Raw genomic sequence first — 16119 nt, forward strand, 5'->3', positions numbered from 1 at the left:
ACACGTATTATGCAATCAGAATCAATTTATCTAAATGCGTTTCTAATCTAAAGAGGCCAGGCTTGAGTGTGTTTTAAAATGAGGGCAATAAATATCTTTAAACGCTATTAAACACATCGAATTTATGTGGTAGGAAATGTCGAATCATAAGTAAATCAGTCAATAAAAGATATGTGATTTTGGTACGGAATACAACATCAAAGCTTAATGGATAAACGTATTAAACTATTCCAATTACTATAATTATGGTATGAATTTACTATCCCGTAGATATTTTTAATGGTGGCATAAAAAATTTTTCAGTTATTAAAAACTTTTCAAAATTAAAACCACAACAAATTTAACTATATTTTTGTATATTATTGACTTCCTTTTATTTAAAAATTTTTTTTCGAGAACTTTTATTTCCAGTGATTGTGTTACTCATTGTTTGTTCAGCACGTACCAATGCCAAACTGTCTTTCGGCAGAAAAATAATATCCAAAGGTATTTAACTTTGAACCACTTACGAGCCACCCAGAATTTTCAGTTTCTGCTGATTTTTAGATTCGTAGATACGGAAAATGTCTAACAATTGCAAGTCGCAAAAAAGAGTGTTTCAAGTGGGCGTGGGTTGGGCAGAACCTCCTTCGTTTTTGTCGTTACTTGTTGCCTTTTCATCGATTTGAATATATGCAAATCGAGCCTGGATGCATAGATATTTTTCGATAAATTGCCTGCTCGATTTCAGCTTTTATTTAATTGCTGTTATTTACAGTTATGAGCAGGAAAAGAACATTTGCATCTGCATAGAATTACCTTCGTGTGGGCAGGTGTTGCAGGGGCTCTGCAATCGTTTGTCTATTTATTCAGAATGCATATTTACACATGGCTAAATCATGTACAATTAATTGAACTAGCTGTTAAACAACATAATTAAGATGGATAGCGGGTGTTGGTGGTGGTGGTCACTTTTTTAGTGACCGAACACTTGCAACCCAGCAGGCCATTAGGCAAATGAAGCGTGGTCTGCTTCTAGCGGTAGCTATTAATTGCAATTAATATTTAAAATTCTGCCTGCTAGACAATAAAATTCTTCATGCCGTGACGCAACTGAAACTGGCTTGGCCAATAGCAATCGCAATCGGAATTAGCATGGCAACACCATCGGCGATGCCTTCTAACCTGGTCACGCATCAATGAATTGAAAAAACAGTGGAAATAAAGTCTAAAAAAATTAATAAACCATTTTGTGGCAATTAAATATAATTAATTATCTAATTATAATTGGGATTATATTATTTAATGAGTAACACATAGTATGTAAACAAAAATAAAATACATACATAAACGAGCTACACGTATAAGTAATGCTTAATTTATTTTAAACGTACCTACATAATTATACCAACAACAATATTTTATCAGAGGGATGCCGATTTATCCAAGGCTTGAAAAATGCTTATAGTTTTTTTAATGGGTTTTATGATATTATTAGAAATAAACATAAAATATTTTTTATATTAACATAATTTTGTTCTTACAAGTCTAAGGCTAACTTTAAATATAAGTTATACATTCTTGAACATCAGGGCATGTTCCCAAAAAATCATTGTTCTTAAAAATTATATAATTTATCTTAAAATATTTTTTAAAAACTTTTTCAGGAAAGCTTAAAAATTCAGCATGAAATGACAAGTAGGGTTTCAAAAAATGCAACTCGAATAAAATTTCTAAAAATAATTTATGAAGTCATATTCTGTACAATTAAGAGTGTCAAAAAGCCATCAAATTTACCCCATCGTACTCTTTTGGCATTGAAATTCTTCGGCCAGTTGGTTCGGCTACGACTGTGGCCATTCAGACGGTGCGCCCTGCTTTGCCCAGCGATGCAGTGAAGCGTTGAGTGACTTTTGGCCAGGCGGATGCAATCGGCGCGCTCGCGGGTGGAAGTGCCCTCCTGGGAACGGCTAATTGAAGGCAATGGCAAAAGCAATCGCATTTGTCGATTTCATTCTCTGCCGCGTTTTTGTGCTTTTTGTTCTTACACAAACTGTTGCTTCGAATATTTGTGGTGAATTAAAAATGTTAATTGCTTTGCACAGTTGTTGGCCATAAGACAAATAAGTTTATGGTGCGAGAAGTAAGTATTTCATGGCTACAGGGTGTTGAGATAGGTTTTCTTGGTATACGATTAAAGAATAATAATTGACTTCCATAAGAATGCAATTAGAAAACACCCTGTTCTGCTTCATTCAAGAATTAATTCAATGTGCTAAGCGAGCAACGCTAAAATAAATCATTAAAATTTATGAATTTAATTGGCTTCAATTATTGCCACAGATAAAATGTGAAGCAAAACAGCCAGCCATGATCAGGTAGTTATAATCTTTGGGATTCGTGTTGAGTGGCCGGCGATTCAATTCAATTCAATTTGATTCCATGAACAGGGGCCACCCTAACGTGGAATTATGAAAATTATAACCAGGGACTTGGGCCAACATATTATTAGGGTGTAGCTGACGAATGAACCGGGGCCCAAAAGGGGCGGAACCCAACATCTATAAGTGACTTTATCTGTATCTGTTTCTATATTCGTATCTGTATCTGTAGTTTGTCACTTGGCGGGCCAAACTAATTGGCAGAATGCTGTTGGGGTTAACCAACCCAGAGTTGCGGGCGTAGCTGGCGGAAAATTAAATTGCAAATTTCTCAGATGATTGATTGGCAACGGGCTTTTTGGGATGCCGCTGCTTGATATACTGGGTGCAGTGGATACGGCTATACAGATTCATTCCTAGAAGCCCGGCGTGGGTTCTCAGCTATCGGGCTATCGGAGCTGCGATCTAATGGCCCAGTTCGAAACTGGTCAAAAGCAGGCATCCAGCCATAAGCAATTTGACACGCCACAGAAACGGGTTTCAGTTTCACTTGCAACATCTGGGCCAGCAGTGGCGAATGGTTTGAACCAGGTTGAAGCAGCCCCTCCTCTCCTCTCCTTATAGAGCAGGCCACTCCCACACTTAAGGCCGGATTCCTGCAGTTGACACACACGTGTCCTGGCCAAAATGTCGCACAATCACGAATGGCCATTCGCGCGAGTTTTTGGAGCCCACCAATTTGATATTTCCATTTGCTAACAACGCAAATCCGCCACAATCTCGCGACCCCCGTTGGCCATAAAGTGCGCCCCAGCGAATGGCCAACATTTTTGGAGGCGCACCCGCCAATCTTGGCAAAAAAAAAACAAACCCAGCTAACCCACATGCATAAAACGAGACCTTAAAACTCCAAAACTGACCACCACCCAGAAGCAGACAACGTGCGGAGTCATCCGGGTGAACAGCCATAAAGTTGGCCAGCAAAGTAAGCACAAGGAGGATGGAGCCTAACGAGGGGCCATAGAACCTTAGAGAACGGTGATGTCTATTTTATTTTGTCAAAAAAAAGTCATAAAGAGTTTCCTGGAAACTTTAAGATGTCCCCTGAAGATGTCCCCTGAAATGCCATAGGTGAGAGGATAACGCAGAAGGCAAAGTAATTTATTACTGACATAACAATTTCATGCTTACATCAAACCAGGATTAGAAGCCAAGCATTTCGGGGGCTGTCAAATCCCTATTTTTCAAATTCAGCCCATCCCCGGCAGCTGGCCCCACGTTCCACGTGCACACGTATTAACATATAGTGGCACCTTCATTATTCATAGCCCACTTATGAAGGTCACGCCTGCGACGCCCACGACGCCGACGAAATCCACATTATATCCCCTGAAATGTTGGAAATGCCAGAGTCGACCTCTGGCATTATGTCCGACTCGCTTTGCCCCAAAAAATCGAATCGGACTCAAGTGCGGCTTTTTGGGGGCTCTTATCCATCTGTCAAATCGCCTATCTGACAGGCCCAGCAGCCGTCTCACTTTCAAATCCACGGAATGATTGGGGCTTTCGGGGAGATGTCAACTGAGAAACAAAAGTAACAAAGGTCACGTTCCGTGTCACAGAGAATGGGACTTTCAATTGATGGATCGGTGGGTGGGTTAGGTGGTTCGTTGGGTAGTTGGTTGGGTGGTTCGGTGGTTTCAAGGCTAATTAGCCGCCGGACAACTGAGAAAACTGAGATCTCCGACCTGCTGCGACTTGCCTGTGAACTGCAGGTTCCAACTTGATGCCAGGTTCATGACACTAAAAGGGATTAAAAACTAATTAAGCGAGCGCGTAAAGGAAAAAGCAAAATGAGCTACAAAAGGCTAACAAGAAAAACCGCAGAATGGCAGGCGGTTAGTTATCCCTTCCTTTGATTTTTATCAGTATAAAAAAAGAAGATGCCAGAAGGACAAGTAGCATCCTTTCACTTATCTGCTGGCTAATTGCTCTCCGTGCCCTTGGCGAAAAGTTGTGCTAATTTACCATTTTTACCATTCCTTCAGATCCTTCGGAAGTGCCGATGCAGGCCATTTAAAACTTTAACCACTGGCTAATTGCTGCAATCTCATTTGCATAATCCCACTGCAATCGATTAGCACAATCGCAACAACCACAATATAAAAGTTGGCACACAACAAGTGTGAAAGTCTGTCGGAAAAATTGTACTGCAACTGCAATCAAAGCAAATCAATTGGAATTAAATCGATTCGAGCGGAGTGCAGTCAGCATTGCAACACGTTAACCACATTAGTGACAAGTGTGGCAAATTGCCTCCAACCGCACCAATTACTTGTGGCTCGGTGGCGCATGCGTGCTCGCACACCGCTGCGTATACGCAATCTCAGGGACAGCCCCAAATAAAACCAGTCGCATTCGTGCAGTTTCCCGCCAAACGGGAATTCGTATTGAAAGTCAATGCCACGGATCCATTACAATGTCGAGGTGCGTGAAAATCGAACATGCGTCGGTTAGAAACAGCCTCGAACTGAATGATTTGCAGAGTTCATTGAGGAACTTTTGTTCAGGGGTTTTACTGGTGATCTATAGAGGGAAAGTTACCATTCTTTTTGTAGATAAAGTTCACGGTTTAGCTATGGCTAATTTATCAAGGTTCCTTTAAGGTTCAATGAAAATACCCCTTTAATTTAATCTAACAATCCCAAATAACGTTATTCAAGAAACATCTCATAGCTAAGATCTAGAAATAGCAAGAAAAAAACATTCACCCCAAAAAATATAATGTTGCTCCTAAGTTTTTCAACAATTTATTCATCATTGATAAATATACTTTAAGAAAATCAAAACAAATTGATCGTAAATAAATATTTTATAATTTTTTCCAATAAATATCATCACTAAAAAGATAATTAATATAACTTTGCTAACCGCCTCTAAATATTTATAAAACCTTTGGTTTTTTTCTTCAACTACAAATACTGATTGCCCAACTTGAGCTATCTTGCCCCATGCAATAACTAACTTTAATTGGTCGCAAGTCCTTAGCTTCACATTTCTCTTAAGCTCGGAATTAGTTAAGCGATACATTTCCATATCAATTTCCTAAGCCGGGCTTGTTGCAATTTGGCCAGCGACAGTAACGGCCACTCGGAGTCGGCATGCAAAACAATATGAAGCATATCAAATGCCAGACGGCAGCAGCAAAGGCAAGCAAAATCAAAAGCACCAGCAACTCAGTACCTGAGCAGCTGAGCCACCGAGCAACACCTTCGCGCATGCGCAACGCCTCTTGGGAACTGCAGACGCTGGCGGGTGGTCCGCCTGTGAGTGGTAACAACAGCAACCAAATAATACAAATCCTACATACTTCACAGAAAATAAAAATTACTTTAATATAAGTATTAACTGCCCATAAAAAGGAATGGGTTTTTGGCAAGATCGTTATCATATTAACAACAATAGTTCATAACGTTACTCAACAAAAATAAGTATTGTTAACGAAACTTCCTATTTAAAATCAGTTTAAAAGAAAGTCAAAATGGCTTGGCATAAAAAACAAAAGTTGTTTTAGTTCTACATTCGCAATTTTAATAATCTCTGGGAGTGTTGTAGAAGGTAGATACATGATATATTTAGCTTTCATTTAATATATATTTTTTAAAAATGTAGTATACATTTTTTAAAAATTAAATTTTATTAAAACCGTAATATTATAAGATCTCCTGATCGATGAATAATACAAATCGTAAAGTATTGGCAATTAAAGTCTTTAAAAGAGAACTTGCTTTGTATATGACTTTGGATCCACATTTAAGGATGGCGTTTTTTCCTAAAAACTACAAATGTTGTAATAACCAAATATAATTTTTTTAGAAAATTGATGATCGTGGAAGCCAAATTTTTCTGTGTGTACCGAAAGAAACCACCGAACCGCAAGAGTCGGCGTCGGCAAAGTGCAAAGTCACGGATGAATGAGCCAGTCTGAGTTAGCTGGAACTTTGCTCCAGCGATTCGTTTTAATTGATTTTGTTTTGCTGCAGGAACTGGGCTCATAAAACGCACCGCTTCACACCCCACCTCAACCACTAGATGGCCAAAAAAATGCCCGAAAAATCAGCGCTTGGCCAACTAATTTCGGCCAAACATGACCGGGCCGCCAAAGGAGTTGGCAAATATTTGCGGCCATTTCCAGCTTCTCCTAATTGTGGGCACCCTCTCGCTTTTGTTGTTGTTGCTTTTTGTGTGTCTATTGTTGTTGTTGTTGTAATTGGCACGGTTGGTAATTCTTTTTTGGCTAATTTTTGGATATTGGATTTTAGTAGCACTGTATTTGTGTGTTTTCGTTTCATTTTCATTTCCATTCGAACGCCCGTTGCTGACAATTTGCAATCCACCGAATTGCAGTTTGTTTTTGTGTTTATGCAATCAAAATTCTTGCCGTTCCCGGGGCGAAAAAAAAAAATAGTAAAATCGGCAAAAGCCAACACAAATGGCTCGAATGGCACTTGTGGGTGCAATTGTAATTATCCTAATTTATGTTGTGTGTGGCGCTGGCTCTAATGCAGTTTTTCGGCCTGCTATTCTGAAAACGGCCCGCAGATTTATTGTAAATTATCTCCCGGCCCGACAATGATCGATAGACCAAAATTTATAGTCGCCACAGCGCTGTTTCCCCCCATTAATTTTTGAAGTTTTTCGCTTTTCTGTTTGCCTTTAATAAAATGCCGGCCGTATTTGCCGGCTTTCGGTTTAGATGGTCAAAACGTTGGCCACTGTCGATGCTGACGGTTGTGTTTCACAAATAATTAGACTAATAAACGAGGCCGCAATGCTGGTGGAAGTGCATTAGTGAAATGGAAACGTGAGTGGGACTTCGTATATAGTATGTAACCCATATATGTGCGGTCCCGAAATTAATTGACCCAATGCTGATGGTAATGTAATTAAAAAAGTTATTTGGTTTGCCACCTCGCGAGCCACCTGAATATTTAATGTGGCGAAATGAAGGCAACGACAAGGAATTTAAATACATTAACTACACATAACACAAGGATACTAAAAACACACGACTAGAGGAAGAACCTTTCCACTCTAATTAATTAAATGAAAGTGCTTAATTATTAAATGACCCCATAAAAGGCAGTCGAATAAAACAAATTCCATTATTCCTGGAAAAGGGCATCGCTAAGCAAACATGATTGACAATAGTCAAGTCCAGGTGTGGTCTTAGTCAATCAAATAGTAATTGAAATGTTTTTGTTGCTGCTGTCGTTGTTGTTGCCAGCTGACAAGTAACAAACGTGAGTGGATAAATCAATGATTGTGGGCCTGGGCCCGGACAAAGCTAACTCCATTGATTTATGATCTTTTAGCGGGCTTTAAATTAATAAAACCGCTCGGCTGCCAGATGGAGTTGTCAATAGCACATTGTGTTTGATGAATTCAATTAGCATTTTTATAATGACACGGCTACGAACATGCATTATGAACGTGTGAATTATTTACAAGACACATGCAATTATTTACATATTTTTGTTAGGCCATACACTGGGAAAAGTATTTTGGACTTCGATAATAATTTGTTTACATTTTATATTTCAGATCAAACCTATTATTCTATTTAAATAATGATTACATTTATGTCATATTTCCCTTATTTATAATCAAACTAAGCCAATATATAATATAACCTTAAACTTTAATGTACATAATAACATTTAGTATTTATTTTTTCTCTGTGATAATATTTTTCCCAGTTGATAGGTATATTTTGTAGTGTATGAGCAGGCTGCTTTTCGAAGAACGTCAACGGCTGGAAAATTCTACTTCTGGCGATCTCCTGAGGACATTTGAATGGCCGTGAATCACTGCATTAGTGGATCGAGAATTAGACCCAACCAGTCGCAACTCACCAGCCCTATATCATCCACCTCCCATACGGAAAACAGCAGACAGCTCAGTGGTAAAAACCCCCGGCGATAACGAGCAGATGGATCACTACCAAGCACGCCGGTAGCAGCGAAGCAGCTCTACAATTTAAAATTTTAAATCAGTTTTAGAACGACTTCACAACGCAGCGGTTACGCTCTAAATCTACCGAATATATAAAGTTGTTTCCAGTGGGACGAGATTCCCAGCATCCAGGATTCTGAAGTGTTGAAGTGAGGTGCAACCGCAACGGGCAATAAAGTGTGAGTGTGTTTTACGACTTTATTTCGGGTTGTCGAATTCAAATTGTGGCTCCCCCAATTTCCCAAGCGCAACAGTTGGCTAAAACAAAACCCATGGCCAAAATCTATTGCTGCCTTTCGACCGGTTTTTCCCTAGAGAAAAGACCGAAACACTTTCATGCATCACGATGAGTTGCAAACCAGGTGGAAACTCGTTTTCACCTGCATTGGGTTAACCTTGAAGTGCGGAAGTGCGAAAAAGAGCTTCAGCTGCATAAAATTGAGCTGAAAGCTTTTATTTCCCTCGAATATTGTCGAAATTTGGTTGGCATCTAGGGATTATGTGATTGCACCAGCTTTATTTTGTTGTTTATACGCAGAATAGTTTTGTAAATCCGTATTTGCTTTCCATAAGCCGAAACACTTGAAATTTTAATCTTTAAGAACGTATCTTTTGTGTTATATCAACAATTCAGGATTTCGATTTTCACAAATTTCATAATTTAATATAACATACTATATGTATTATATCATGTAACAATATTGTTTACAAGTTTTCCCATCAACTGAGTAAATGGTTGCTTTACTTTTATTTGAATACTAATTGTTGTGCTACTACGCCATTGAGTATATTTATTCAGGTTAGATCTGAATAATGAATGGGTTCAAGCAATCCAGATTATCATCTGATGATTAACTTGGTTAGTTTAATTAATCTGATGTCGATAACCCGAGTTCAACCGTCAGTACCCCCCAAAAACCCGACCGCAAGCGAACACAATCCGCAGACTCTATAGTACATTCGATCCCCCAGCATGTTTACTTACCCCAATAGATTGATTCACGATTCGTTCGTTTACCTCTCGCAAACCTGATGCCGCAATCGAATGTGTGTTTGTAAATCGTCGCATGTTGGCTCAGTGGGTCATGCGTCGACGGGTTGGTCTTGAACCGCAGATCAAGTGAACACAAAAGCCAATTGAAATTAGAATCCATCGGAGCGTTGGCAAATTGCATAACATTTGCACTAGGGGCTGCTGCATCCCCATTCCCATTTCCATTGCCCCTCGACTCCCCTTTTGAAAAACCAACACACATGTGTGTTGCAGATTGCATAGTGCAGCATATGAGATTGACAAATGGACGGCGAGTCGACTAATCTCGGTCATAGTCGCTAATTAAAAGGTTTAAGGCTAAAATTAGCATATGAAGCAATCACCCCCCTTTGGCAGCATACACACAGATACACCCACACACGGGCACTCATCTCACACAGATACACCTGCGTGTTTGGTGTTCATGAGACTGAAATTCGTACATGACGTGAACAAAACCCATCCCTTTCCCCCGGAAAATACCCACTAAAATGGGCAACCGCCTATATATGCAAAGCGAGAACATTTACGAGGCGGTGGAGGGAAGGGAACGGGGTTTTTAGGCACATTAGATGGCATCGCATGCCACCAATTACCCGCATAATCTTGTAATACTAACCCAAACCAAATGCCCGCGCCCCTCCGCACTCTAAAGGACCAATTTGGGTTTCGGTTACGCCTCGCAGAGCTTTAATTCCCTTTAAATAGTGGCGCACTTGGGGGGATTACGATCCCCCCATTCCCTCCGAAAAACACGTGTGACTGGAGTAGTTAGTGGCGCCCAATGACGCCATCTCCATTACACTTGAATGGTCAGGCTCAGCAATCGAGTTATGAGGGCTGCCGACAGCCTTTAAAGGGAGATTTCAACGGCAGTCCATTTCTATCTATATCTCGCGTTCATATCTGGGGTCCCTCGCCAGTCGAAAGCTTAGTTCCGATCCACTGGGTCCACCCGAGCAGGTTACCCGTGGCCAGCTGTCCGTCGTCGGTCGGTGCAATTGTTTTGTGAAATTAAATTAAATTGATTGAATTTAGACGCTCTTCGGCCAGAGGTCAATGCGGAGGTGCTAGGGTGGCTGCGCTGCACTAAAAAAAAATAATAACTGCTTTAATCCAGCACATTTTATTCAAATTTAAATGCTTTTTTATAATTTTAGTTCATAGCAAACTTTCATTTTACATAATAACTACACTGATTTTGATCTACGAATGCTCTAAATCTACACTTATTTGGGAATACAAATTTATTTTTATTTTTTGAAACCTACATAGTTTTCTAAAAATAAAACTTCTTGGATCTGTTTTAATTTCGATAGATCTCTTATATATTATGGATAAAAGTAAGTGGAGCATTTATTCCTTAATAATATAGCTTTGATTTTAGATTATAGTTTTTGCTGTGTAGTTATTGCTAAAGAGGCGCGTTTGTTATTGTTAGTCCAGTGATAATGACACAAATTGCTGAACGATCTGCTTTGTTGCCGTTCCTGTTGATTAACAAAGATATAAAGGCGAATTAATGAAGCGATTGGGGTTAATGGGTCAAATCAGTGCAGGTGTCTGTTGGGAAATACCAGATTTTTCCTCTCCTAAGATAAGAATAGTTTGGGATCTAAGAGCAGCATAAGTAGGGCCACCCCTCACCCCAGATTCCCAGAGCCTAGAGATCCATTGATTGCATGTTGCTAGTTGATGTTGCTGCCGTGCTGTTGTTGCTGCTGCTGCTGATGTCGCTAGTTGCTAGTTGCTAGTGGCTGCTGTCGCCGCTCAATTGCTTGTCGCGCGCCGTGATTGCGCATCCCCATGCGGCGCTTTCAGTTGGCAATGCGAGCGCGACTCGTCCGCAGTCTCCGGTCTCCAGTTCCCAGCCTCCAGCCTCCAGCCTCTGATCTTCAGCCTCCATCCTCCGATTTCCCATCTCCGGCTCGACATTCTCCGGCACGCCATTCTCCGGCTCTCCATTCTCGGTTCAGGTTACGTCCCGTTCGGTTCGGCAAACTGCGTTGCGCGAAAAATTGCGTTTAATTAAAGTATAAAGGCCAGCGAGCTCCTCAATTACGGCCGCTCGTGGGATGAGTCGCCACAGCCAGCTGAGGCTAGCGATGCCCTCGGTTCACGGGGCTCCTGGTCCGCCCCATCCTGGCTCGCCCTCATCCGCCCAGTCCTCAAAAGCCTCCAAATCCCGTAGCGTTAAGCTGGGCCTGGGTGTCAATCAGCGTACGGGTCGGGTGCAATGGTGTCCGGGTCTAACCTGCTGCAAATTGCTTCTACTGCTTCCAGTTTTAATGCTGCCGCTGACCCTGGTGCTCATCCTGATCATGCGGCTGGACGGGATGCTGGCGGCGCTGCAACTGAGCGAGCAGAGGATGCGGGAGCGCCAGGACTCGGCAGCCGATGCTCCCGCCTATATAGAGGATTACGAAGCTCTCCTGCCGGAGGGCAGCACCTACAATGAGCTGATCAACGAGGAGTTCCTCCTGCCGGCCAGTAAGCGGGCCCAGCTGCAGCTCCTGGCCGCGGAAAGGGCGCGTCGCTGCCAGCCCTATCGCTCTGGAAATTGGGAGGCCATGGAGCTGGAGGAGCGCAACACGCTGATGAAGGACTCACGCACCTCCTTCCTGCCCCTGGGCATTCCACGCGAGTGTCTCGGCAGTGGCATCGACCTGGACATCAAGCCGCTAGACGAGGAGGTATACCAGCGGCAAAAGAAGCGCTACCAAGACATAGCCCCATACTGGCTGGAGAGGATCAGGACTCGGGAGCGACGCGAGGCCGAACGCCAGGCGGAGGAAACCAGTTCCGAGATCAGCGAAGCCACCGCTGCCCTGCAGAGTTTCTGGAACGAAGAGGGCACCCGCGATGGCATTCGCCTCACCCAGGCCAAGACCATGAAGCGCTACATGGACACCACGGTGGATCCGTGCGTGGATTTCTACAAGTACGCCTGCGGCAACTGGGAGCGACTGCATCCGATTCCGAAGGATAAGGCCGGTTTCGACACTTTCGAAATGCTGCGGGAAAGCCTGGACCTGGTGCTGCGGAATCTTCTGGAGAGGAATACCCCAGTGCAACCGGCGGCGGAGCCACGAAAGAGTCCAGTGCGGAATACCCTCTTCAAACTGAATGAGCAGGGAGAGGGTGAGGGAGAAGCTGACCAGGCGGCGGAACTTATTGCCGACCGACTCCGGCGGCACATCGTAAGCAAGAGGCAGCTGCTCAACCGCGTCCTCGTGCGCTATAAACGCTATACCAATGGAACCAAGAGGAAACGACTCATTGAGACGCCACGTGAGAGGACCAAAGAGGAGGAGGCTGCTCCCCCTGGCTCCCTGCCAAAGGATAAGTCCAAGGATAAGCCAGATAACGAGGAGCAACTGCATATGCCCAGTGATTTTCTGAAGCCCCAACATGACGCCCAGCTGAAGGCCAAGAATCTGTACCGATCCTGTGTGAATAGTGCCGTGCTGGCCAAGCGGGGATTGGAACCTCTACACACACTCATCCGGGAACTGGGCGGTTGGCCAGTTCTGGAGCCGCAGTGGAGCGACGACCACTTCAACTGGCAGGTCCTGGCCGCCACTTTGAGGCGCTACAACAACGACATCCTCATCGTCCAGTGGGTGGGGGCGGACATCAAGAACTCCGAGGAGAACATCGTCCAGTTCGACCAGACGGGCCTCGGTCTGCCCACCCGGGAGTACTTCCTGCAGCCGAGCAACGCCAAGTACCTGCAGGCCTACCAGCGCTACATGGCCGAGGTGATGCACAAGATGGGCGCCTCCAAGGCGGACGCCCAGCGGGTGGCCGGCGAACTGGTGGCCTTCGAGACGCAGCTGGCCGGGATCACGGCGCCGGCGGAACAGCGACTCAACGTGACCAAGGTGAGTGGGTCCGAAGGGGGCATAAAATTTAACTACTCTTGACTGAATATTAATGGTAAAAGAAGTAAACGTCAGTATAATAGAAACGTATCATATACAGAGGTAGTGAAAAGTGTTTAATAAAGTGCTTGTCTAATTTTAGTATCAATGAAAGAAAAATCTCTTAGACAGACAAATGTATTTGTCTTTAATCAAGGTTGAAGCAAATTAAGATCTCTTACTCTGAACAACTCAAAATTTAAACCACGACGAATTGATCTCAATTACAGTTAATAATAATTTCATGGTAATTTAAAAACGCTTAAAATTTGAAGAAAATCATATTTAAATTTTTTAATTTTAGTTAATTGTTTGATTTATTTCTATCGTCTAATTTTAACCGGTCTTCATGTCTCCCACAGCTCTACAAACGGATGACGCTGGACCAACTGCAGTCGGCAGTGCCGGAGATTAAATGGCGTGCCTATCTGCAGAGCCTGCAGGATCGGGAAGTCCTGGGTTCCGAGGAAGTGGTCATCTACGCGGTGGAGTACATGAGCAAACTGGTGACCCTGCTGGAGGAATCAGATCCCCGGACGGTGGCCAACTACATGATGTGGCGCTTTGTGCGGCACCGGATCAACAATGTGGATGATCGATTCGATGATATTAAGCAGCACTTCTATCACGCCCTTTTTGGCCGTGAGGAGAGTCCCCAGCGATGGAAGGTGTGCATCGCCCAGGTGAACACCAATATGGGCATGGCGGTGGGTTCCATGTTCGTGAGTCGCTACTTCGACAACAACAGCAAGCGGGACACCCTACGGATGACCCACGACTTGCAGCAGGCCTTCCGGGATATCCTGAAAACCACCGACTGGCTGGACTCCACCACCAAGCAACTGGCCGAGGAGAAGGTAAACGCCATGTCCTTGAAGATCGGTTATCCGGACTTTATCCTCAATCCGGGTGAGCTGAATAGCAAGTACGCGGGCATCGAAATCCATCCGGACAAGTACTTCGAGAACACCCTAAATGTCCTGCTTCACACAGCCAAGACGGAGCAGGCCAAGCTCCACGAGCGGGTGAACAAGACCAACTGGCAAACGGCTCCGGCCATCGTGAATGCGTACTATAGTCGAAATAAGAACCAGATTATGTTCCCCGCGGGCATTCTGCAACCGCCTTTTTACCACCGCCACTTCCCCAAGTCGCTGAACTTTGGCGGCATCGGCGTGGTAATTGGACACGAGCTGACCCACGGCTTCGACGACAAGGGCAGGCTCTTCGACAGGAATGGCAACATTCACAAGTGGTGGACGGACTCCTCGATCCGGGGATTCGACGAGCGAGCCCGCTGTATCATCGCCCAATATAGTAATTATACCGTGGAGGAGGTGGGCATCGTCCTGAATGGAGAGAGTACGCAAGGTAAGTCTTTAAGATCCGACTTTCTATTGATATCTTTTACTAAAAGATTATAGTGTCTTTGTACAGAAGTGTGTAATGTTAATAAATGTAATGTCTGTCCTTATGAAAGGAAGGATATTATTAGAACTATAGTACTACAGAAAGTATTTCCTTTGAATTTTAATAATAAAGGTTCTAAGGCGATTTTTCCGGTTAATAGGAAAGTGTAATTTTACTTATGATTACTTTTTTTAGTGTAGATTTCAATGATTTGTAAGTTAATAAGGAATTTCATTAAAATTTCGCCTTTAAGCTAGGTTATATTTGTAACATTTATTAATGGGTATCTCATTAAAGGAAAACTCTATTCTAGCGGTATTTGTAGTCTTTTTTTGATGCTTAATTAATTATTTCAGGTGAGAACATCGCGGACAATGGAGGTCTTCGCCAGGCGTTCCACGCTTACCAGCGCTGGATGAAGGAGCACCCCAACGAGGTGCAGGAGGAGATCCTGCCGGGCCTCAATATGACGGGTCCGCAGCTCTTCTTCCTCAACTTCGGACAGGTGTGGTGCGGAGCGATGCGACCGGAGGCCATACGGAACAAACTGAACACGGCCATCCATAGTCCAGGTCGCTTCCGGGTGATCGGAACGCTCTCGAACTCCTTTGACTTTGCGCGGGAGTTCAACTGTCCCTTGGGCTCACCGATGAATCCCTTCAAAAAGTGCAGCGTTTGGTAGTCACGATAAAGGAGCAATAGCCTAAGAGTATTAAACATGACGTATGCCACGCAACCCAAGACCAAAGACCCGAGGAAGGCCAGCTGGTGAGTACAAACACGGAATAGAACCTCCCTGTCGAGGCTCTAATTGCTCCACTTTGGGCGCCACTTAATGGAGAAAGTGGTGGTCCCTAGTGCAGCTTCCTTGTAGCTCGTTACCCATTCCCCCTTGCTGTTGTGCCAACAACGACATCGCACTTCAATTGGGGCGCACTCACTTAATTAATGGTGATTTATGCCCAGCAGTTGGCTCAGTTTCAGTAGCCCCGGGTAGCAACTTCTCCAATTGTCTTTCCAATAAAACTGCAATTGGTGCGTGCCACTTGGGATGCCGCCCTATAAATAACTTATCTCCGCAGAAAAATTACAACTTTCTGTTAAGATTTCCATCTCCATTTCAGGTTTCAATTGACGGAACGCCCAGCTGGACATTCCCTCGGTTCGAATGGGATGTATTGACTCCCATCACACCAACAAAGATAATGTGCCAAAAATTAACTTGCAAATCTATATATTTTTCTTAGCCCTTAACTATTTATATTTGTAACTTGCAATTGTTTAGTTTATGATGCAATTTATGTTTGTGATAATTTTAATTAAATGTATATTATCAAAATATAATGACTTTTAATTGGAATTGCTCAACACTGGCAGC

At 43.2% G+C, this 16119-nt stretch overlaps 1 protein-coding gene across 2 annotated transcripts; it reads left to right on the top strand.

The window, feature by feature from the left end:
- Positions 1 to 8240: 8240 nt before the first annotated feature.
- Positions 8241 to 16086, top strand: Nep4 (Neprilysin 4). 2 transcript variants are annotated; one of them, XM_065866111.2, is made up of 5 exons: positions 8241 to 8554; positions 11692 to 13292; positions 13694 to 14702; positions 15098 to 15509; positions 15866 to 16086. In XM_065866111.2, the coding sequence occupies exons 2-4, from the start codon at positions 11697 to 11699 to the stop codon at positions 15421 to 15423; spliced, it is 2931 nt and encodes a 976-aa protein (XP_065722183.2). In that variant the 5' UTR covers positions 8241 to 8554; positions 11692 to 11696; the 3' UTR covers positions 15424 to 15509; positions 15866 to 16086. The 2 variants fall into 2 exon arrangements, with proteins under 2 accessions (XP_065722183.2, XP_065722182.2); XM_065866110.2 differs by lacking the exon at positions 8241 to 8554 and having other exon boundaries at positions 11246 to 13292.
- Positions 16087 to 16119: the final 33 nt, after the last annotated feature.

This window comes from Drosophila suzukii, chromosome 3 (assembly GCF_043229965.1).
Source record: "Drosophila suzukii chromosome 3, CBGP_Dsuzu_IsoJpt1.0, whole genome shotgun sequence".
Classification (NCBI taxonomy): Eukaryota; Metazoa; Arthropoda; class Insecta; order Diptera; family Drosophilidae; genus Drosophila; species Drosophila suzukii.

Bases quoted from the DNA above. Each gene is read 5' to 3' on its own strand.
- Nep4 (XM_065866110.2), top strand. From the start codon at position 11,484: ATGAGTCGCCACAGCCAGCTGAGGCTAGCGATGCCCTCGGTTCACGGG. The intron at 13,293-13,693 runs GTGAGTGGGTCC...TGTCTCCCACAG, and splicing joins AGCGACTCAACGTGACCAAG to CTCTACAAACGGATGACGCT. The intron at 14,703-15,097 runs GTAAGTCTTTAA...TAATTATTTCAG, and splicing joins GAATGGAGAGAGTACGCAAG to GTGAGAACATCGCGGACAAT.